The 8,063-nt window shown below is 38.0% G+C and overlaps 1 protein-coding gene across 1 annotated transcript in view; it reads right to left on the bottom strand.

The window, feature by feature from the left end:
• The window catches only part of LOC306765653 (uncharacterized protein), a gene marked incomplete at its 3' end in the record, with an annotated part of 29,683 nt that extends 22,824 nt beyond the window's left edge, over positions 1 to 6,859 (bottom strand). The window contains exons 1-3 of the mRNA XM_079253137.1: positions 6,699 to 6,859; positions 186 to 263; positions 36 to 101 (exon numbers count right to left, since the gene is read on the bottom strand). Of these exons, the coding sequence (XP_079109263.1) occupies positions 36 to 101; positions 186 to 263; positions 6,699 to 6,824 (270 nt within the window). The 5' untranslated portion in view covers positions 6,825 to 6,859. The remainder of the gene's footprint in view (positions 1 to 35; positions 102 to 185; positions 264 to 6,698) is intronic.
• Positions 6,860 to 8,063: the final 1,204 nt, after the last annotated feature.

Below are 8,063 nucleotides of genomic sequence, written 5' to 3' on the forward strand. Positions count from 1 at the left end.
CAACGTGCTGCTAGTGTTTGGTTATAACTTCGTACCAGCTTGTCCAGGGCGTAGCTCAGACTGCCCTGTTCATCCAGGATGAAGTAGCGTCGCTGCCATTTCTGACAAGACACAGGAAAGAAAATCACTGCATGCTCACCATTTCAGAAAGAAAACTTCACAAAGCTGAAGTTCATAAGGCTTACTCTGGATTTCTGCAGCCGGTTGTCAAAGTCTGTCCCCTCTGGAGCCAAACACAGCCAGCCGCTGTAGATGGGTTTCACCTGGGAGGACATCCAGCAGACACATCAGGTTCAGCGTGAGATCAAACAAACCACCCACAGCCCAATTTCAGTCATTAAAAACAATCATGTCATTTTTACTACTTTTTTTATCATGCTACACTCATTCATTCATTCATTCATCATCCTAACTGCTTAGTCTGGTGAAGGGTTGCAGGGAAGCTGGAGCCTATCCCAGCAGTCATTGGGCAAAAGGCGGGGTACACCGTGGACAGCTCGCCAGTCCATCGCAGGGCTAACATGTTACATGTTTGATGAAATAAAAACTTTGCTTGATAGATTTTTCTGAAGCTCGCTAAAAGCATCAACTTTACAAGAATATATCTGAAATTTTTCATCAATAATGAAAATAAACCAGCTTGCATATATCTGTAAATGCTGTATGTACATAAGAAAAAAGGTTCGTGGATCAGAAAATAATCACGTCTAAGCCGAGCTGTGCTCCATCACTGATCAGGTCTTTACCTAAATCCATCCATTCCTGTGTGAGTGAGTCCTGACATGAAGGCTACACGACATTAGCAAAACAAGCAACACAATAATTCAATAACATCTGTTGCAATTATATACGACCAAATACTTCAATATATATCACAAATCTAAGGTGTATCCAGCTTCTTCTCAGTGTAATGGACTTCCTGACACTGAAATGAACTGGTCTGAGTCCTAAACCAGTTAAAAGACAGAGATTACTTTGCGTCTATGGGTAACTGTAAATCTAAGCAAATTAAAATAACCTGTGGAGTTTCACAAGGCTCCATTCTGGGTCCACTGCTGTTCAACATCTGCATGCTCCCACTCACTTAAATGATGGAAAAACATATATGTTACCATAGTTACGCTGATGACACAAATCTACATAACTGCCTCACCAGGAGACCATAGTCCGATCCAGCTCTGATCAGATGTATTGATCAAATTAAAGACTGGATAAGCCTGAACTTTGTTTAGTTAAATGCAAAAACAGCAGCTTCTTGGACCAAAGAATTCAATTCAATTCAATTCAACTTTATTTATATAGCGTCAAATCACAGCAATGCCATCTCAAGACGCTTTACAGACAGAGGGGAAAACATAATGAAGGCCAATTCATAACAGCCTATATAAGGAAACCAACAGATTGAGTTGAGTCCAACTCAATCTCCCATCCTGAGCAAGCACACTGGCGACAGTGGGAAGGAAAAAACTCCCTTTTAACAGGAAGGAAACCTCCGGCAGAACCCGGCTCAGGACAGGCAGCCATCTGCCTCTGCTGTGTGGGGGGAAGAGGACAGAAAGACAACAGACAACAGGAACTGCTACTCCTGGCCAGGGAGACCTGCTGAGACAGGAGACATACATGTTAATGATGCAACACTGTTATGGGGGGGTAAAAGAAAGAGATAAAGAGAAAAAGAAAGAAGCTCAGTGTATCAGGAAATGTCCCTCAGCAGTCTAAACCTATAGCAGCATAACTAAGGGATGCTAACCATCCCTAGCTATAGGACTTATCAAAAAGATAAGTCTTCAGCCTAGTCTTAAAGGTGGGGAGGGTGTCTGCTTCCCTAACACTAACTGGGAGCTTATTCCATAAGAGAGGGGCCTGATAACCAAAGGCTCTGCCTCCTGCTCGGCTCTTTGAGACTCTAGGAACCACAAGTAAGCCTGCAGTCTGCGAACGAAGTACTCTGCTTGGTATATAAGGAACAATGAGGTCTTTGATATATAGTGGTGCCTGGTTGTGGAGGGCTTTATATGTAAGGAGAAGGATTTTAAATTCTATTCTAGATTCAACAGGCAGCCAATGAAGAGAGGCTAAAACTGGAGAAATATGATCTCTCCTGCTGGTTCTGGTCAGGACTCTGGCTGCAGAATTCTGGATCAGCTGAAGACTTTTCAGGGCATATTTAGGACAGCCCAGTAATAGAGAGTTACAGTAATCTAGTCTCGAAGTAACAAAAGCGTGAACCAGTTTTTCTGCATCACTCTGAGACAGAATGTCCCTAATTTTGGCTATATTACGTAAATGAAAGAAGGCTGTTTTAGTAACCTGCTTAATATGTGGGCCAAAGGACAGGTCAGGGTCAAATATTACTCCAAGGTTTCTCACTGTAGCACTGGAAGCTAAAGTAATGCCATCCAGGTTCATTACAAAACCAGAAAATTTAGCTCTTTCAGATCCAACGAGAATTACTTCAGTCTTATCTGAGTTTAAGAGGAGAAAATTTCTAGACATCCAAGTCTTTATGTCTATGAGACAATTTTATAGCCTATTGGGCTGATTTGTTTCATCTGGTTTAAAGGATAAGTATATTTGAGTATCATCTGCATAACAATGAAAGTTTATTCCATGCTGTCTAATAATTTTGCCTAAAGGGAGCATATATAGCGTGAAGAGTATTGGTCCAAGTACAGAACCTTGGGGAACTCCATGACTTACTGTAGTTTGTGAGGAGGACTTGTCATTTACATGAACGAACTGAAGTCTATCAGATAAATATGATTTAAACCAGCTTAACGCTGTACCTGTAATTCCAATCACCTGTTCTAGTCTTTGTAACAGAATGTTATGATCGACTGTATCAAATGCAGCACTAAGATCAAGCAAGATAAGTATGGACAGAAGTCCTTTGTCTGAGGCCATAAGAAGGTCATTAGTAACTTTCACCAATGCTGTCTCAGTGCTATGATGAGCTCTAAATCCTGACTGAAACTCCTCGCATAAATTATTTCTGCTCAGGTGGGCATGTAGCTGAGCTAAAACTATTTTCTCCAGAATTTTGGACATAAACAGGAGGTTAGATATAGGTCTATAATTTGCTATCACCTCTGGATCCAGAGATTGCTTTTTAAGTAAAGAAGAAAAGATTGAAAGATTAAAGGTCAAAAATCATCTACATTAAAAACTAATGACAAAACCAGAAACGCTGTAGTCCTGGACTCAGACCTGAACTTTAACACATTACGACAGATGTGAAGTCGCCTTTTATCACTTAAAGAACACATCAAGGATGAAAGAATTTATGACTCTGCAGGATGAAAATCCATTCAGGATCTTCAGGTTTGTTCTGAACCAACCAGATCCATCAGGATCAGGTCTACTTTCTGTTCCCAGAGTCAGAACTAAACATGGAGGCAGCGTTCAGGTTTTCTGCTCCTCACATGTGGAACAAACTGCCAGAATCCTGCAGGTCTGCTGAAACTCTCAGCTGCTTTAAATCAAGCTAAAAAACTGTTTTATTTACTGCCTTTTATCAAAACAACGTTAATCCTTCAGACCAGAACTTGTATTTCATGATGTTTATATACTTTTAGTTCTTCCTTGTTAAAGTTTGTTTTTATGCTTCCTGCATCCTGCTGTAATGTTTTTAGTGTTTTTATGTCAGGCACTTTAAATTGTCTCATGCAGGAAATGTGCTGTACAAATAATCTTGGCTTGAAATGCAGCTGAAGTTCCTTTTTATTGTAAAATGTTGTCATAGCCAAGGCTGGATTATCCAATGGGCATTATGGCCGAGGAGCCCATGCGTAGACCACGTAGAGCAAATGTTGTTTCACAGTGTATCATTCACAATTTTTACAATGTTGCGGTGAAGGGGGCCCCTGAAACATTCTGGGCCCAGGGGCCTCTGCACTTCTAATCCGGCCCTGGTCGTAGCGATGCACTCTTAATATTGTGCGTTTGACATCAAACAACCAAACTGGAGGTCGCCGTAAACACATCTCATACATCTGAGTTTTAATGCTGAAGCTTATTTGTTGACTGGACAAACCTGGTAAGATGAGTTTTATATGCAAGATCCTGAAAGCTGAACTCTCATCAGACTAAACTACAGTCTGAAATACAACTTGCAGGGCAGCCAAACAAAGCATCTTGATGGTGACACGTTAGCGCCGATCATATGGGCTCCACCATCAGCAACAACGGAGTCATTTCAGGAGTTCTGCTGCAGCCAAACGTTGAGAGCAGGTCGTCGTTTCAGTGCAGATCAATCTGAAACAGTCTATATTCCTGAGTTACAGTTTGACAAATGTACTGCACATTATTTGATCTCCACATGACTTGCAGCCAAACCTGACTGGTCAGTTTTACCTGAAACAGTAAAAACCCAGCAGGTTGCCACATCCAGCTTTCCAGAGATGACGTTAAGGCTCCGTGTTTGCAGTAATGTTTGCATGTTGAGCAACTGTGCAGAAATTACAGGGCACAGTGAAACAAGGCACGGGGACGGAGCATGACAGCACGCTGTAACAATGCAAGGCATGTTGGAAATTGCCAGCATCGTCTCTTTGCATCCCCTCCACACGATGCTTCTGCAGGAAATGTGTTTACACAGGCAGAAACAAGAACAGCGTGAGCGCAGGGCAAGCACGACGACGTAAAAATGAGGGTGCTGCATGGAAATGTTGCTGCTGGACGGGTTTTGTCTTTTTAGATCACATTTAAAACACAGATCGAGTCTTTCACTCAAGAATTAAAAAAAATAAATAAATAAAAAAATGTCACTGATTCTCTGCATAAAATAAAATAACTATAGTTGCATTTAAACACAATTTTGTGATAATTTAATAGATCCAAGTACCTCAAAAGTACCGCTGTGGTGTTTCTATTTTAACAACTTCATACTTCTTACTTGGAAATAAAACTTTCTGCTCGTCATCATGATCATAAAATATAAAAACATATAATTTCTACCTAACTGGAGTTACCCCATCCTCCACCATCAACTGAGTCAACTTATGGCATGTCCATATTAATCTAATTATGTAATGGAGTTGAAAGGCTCTTTTGTATCAAGGACGGCTTTATTCACTTCACACTTTAGGTATGTTTAGTTGATAATATTTCTGCTTCACTAAGATGTTCAATAGAAGATTTTTTTTTAACTTACATCTGAATATTTTAACAAGCCTGCATTTCAGGTCTTTTACCGAGTAAAGGATGTGAAACTGAGGATGTATTCCTCATTTTGCTGTGAAGATTTAAGGTTCAATCTAGACTTCACCAAAATATCCTTATCGTTCAATTAATAGTCAACAAATTATACAAATTAAGGTCTCTTATTTTAGTGGTCTGGAGGTCAAAGAGGCATTTTTAGTTCCTGAAAAGGTCAAAAAGACACTTTAGTTTCTTTTTAGTTACTGAACATACATTTCATCCTGTCAAACGCACACACATGTTGTTGTTCTTTTGAGTTTGAGAAATTCAAAGAAAATATGGAGCTTTGCAAACAGCATGGTTAAATAAGACATCATCTGTTTCACAGCAAGTGTCAGGAAGTCCTCACAAGGTTCAGTTCCCAAGTGGGTAACCTTCATATTCCCATTACTGGTGAAACAGGGTTAAATGCAAATGTTTAGTCCACGACTTATCTCATTTCTGACACTTGTATTTATCTATATGTATGCATTAAAATCTGTTTAGACCAGAAAATGCTCAGTGGGACTTATGAGCTCTTCTGCATTAGCTGGAAAAGGTTATAAAAGGATGAAGGAAGATGTGGCGAGCGCACGGCTGTCGGTCTCCTGGGAGCTCTCTTTTCTCCGTCTCTTACATAAAAAACTGTGAAGACTTGTTTTACTTCCCTTTTTTGGGTTTTCAGCTTAAACACACAAAGAAAAGCAACAAAATGAGGCACAGAATCGATATATTCATAGCTGGCTGGTAAAAGTTTCATGATGAAACTGTAACTCCGATCAGATGACTTGAATGTTAGGTGAACTCCACTTCGAAATATGCCATGAATATGAGGATTTTTACAACAATGAAACGTTAACGTTGATGTCAATTTAACAAAAAGAAGCAGGAATCCCCTTTTAAGAAATTGTTAGATTTTATTTGAATATGTAAACCTCCCGCAACAGGAAAAAATAGGAAGTCAATAACAGTATTAACTTGTTTATAGTGTCCAATCCCGGTAAAGTCATGCTTTTAAATAAAGAAAGAAAATAAAAAAAATAAAGAAATCTACCTAAATATCCTTTAAAAATATATACTGATTAGATACTTGTTTACAATTTTTTTTTTTTTTTTTTTGTTACTAAAATTAGGCAATCTACATACTGCATATTAATTCAACATTATACATAATTCTATAAAAGTGAAAAATAAAAACAAAATGTTTTAGCAAATAATTTGTGGACAGTCCCTAAATTAATTTTTAAAAAAGTGTCTAAAAAGATTATTTGCACAGCAATAATGTAACACTTTAGGTTTGTTTTTACATTCCAATACTTTTATACATTAATTTAAAGATAAATTCCAACCAAACCAAAGAGAAATAAAATAAAAATAGCATTGAATTGATCCCAGAGGATGCTCATGATCATAAAAGGATAACGGCGTCTCATGAAATGAAAGAGGGAAAAGTATTTCTTGAACATGTTTATATAAATGAATTAGTGATGATTAAAACAGCTTTGGCTTCAGAGGCTTACCTGCTCCGCGCTGTGGTCGCTGAACAGATGCACTTCTCGCGACTTGAAGCAGTTTTGACATTTACTTTTATTAAACACGTTGGCCTGGAACTTGCTGCAAGGGTTCGTGGGCTTTTCTCCGGACATGTTTTCCGTCGGTGTGGTTCTCCTCCGCGGGGAAAAACCCCAAACACGACCCGCTCCGCTCCGTCCGCCGCTCCGCGTTGAATGAAGCGGGCTTCAAGTAATCGAACATCTGTCAAATGTGGATCTGTTGACGGCTGTCGTCATGGTCGCGTCGACTTGCGTCAAATACGTCGCTGCTCCATTTCCGGCTACAACCTACCAGAATAAAACCAATAAAATTTTAATACAAAACAACTTTCCGAAACAAAACCACAGACTTTATATAAACGTTATTTATTTTAAAATAGAATGAAGAACATAACATAACAGAGACAGAAAATTCATAAAGATATGTGTGATATGACTAAAAAATAAAGCGTGTGAATTTTAAAGTGTCATCGTTTTGGTCATGTCACCGCTAAGAAAACGTGTACATCCGGTTATGATTTTAAAATAAATATTGTTAATAGCTCTTTATTTTGAGTATTTTCCTTTTAAGAAAAAATACAATTATTAAATTAAATTAAGCACGAGTTTTTTTTTTCATAGTGTTAGTTAAATTAACACCGAAATAAATGTCTGAAATGTTTTTACATGAACGTGCCAGGGTACGATATCCGGTTCTAAACCTACAAAATAAAACCCATCAATCCAGTTTTCCATTCATTTTTGTTTGTTTGTCTTTGTACTTTGGAAACACGTTTAAAATACAGAGAAATTAAAAAAAATCAAATTATTTAAATGTAATAAGAGGTATGAAATAAGATTAGATTAAAATGGATTAAAATGCAGCCTGCCAAGTCAAAATACATTTTCTTAGTGACAAATTTAATGAAAACATAATCCAAGATAAATAAAAATAAACAATAGAAACAAAATATGACCCCAAACTGTCTTATACTGTTCACACATGAATATAATTAATTAACTGGGCTGAGATGTGACTGAAATGGAATAAACTGAACTTTGTAATTTAGATAGAATTAAAAGTTGTTTACCTTTTCTGTATATAATTCACTGACATTACTTTTGCAGGGAAATTTGTGGTATTTAAACTAAATTGACATTTTAAATACCTCTCAGTGTTGTATTTTATGTATGGATTTAGATAAAGGATTAGGTGCAGACAAATAAAATTTCATTCGTTTCTTCAGATGAACCTTATATGTAAGGGAGGATGTCAAGCTGTTGTGTTGCTTGAAGATGAAGACTGCCAGGGATCTTCTTGTTCTTCCCTTTCCATATTTGTGTATAAGCAGT

The sequence above is a fragment of the Telmatherina bonti genome (genome assembly GCF_933228915.1).
Source record: "Telmatherina bonti genome assembly, chromosome: 14".
NCBI lineage: Eukaryota > Metazoa > Chordata > Actinopteri > Atheriniformes > Telmatherinidae > Telmatherina > Telmatherina bonti.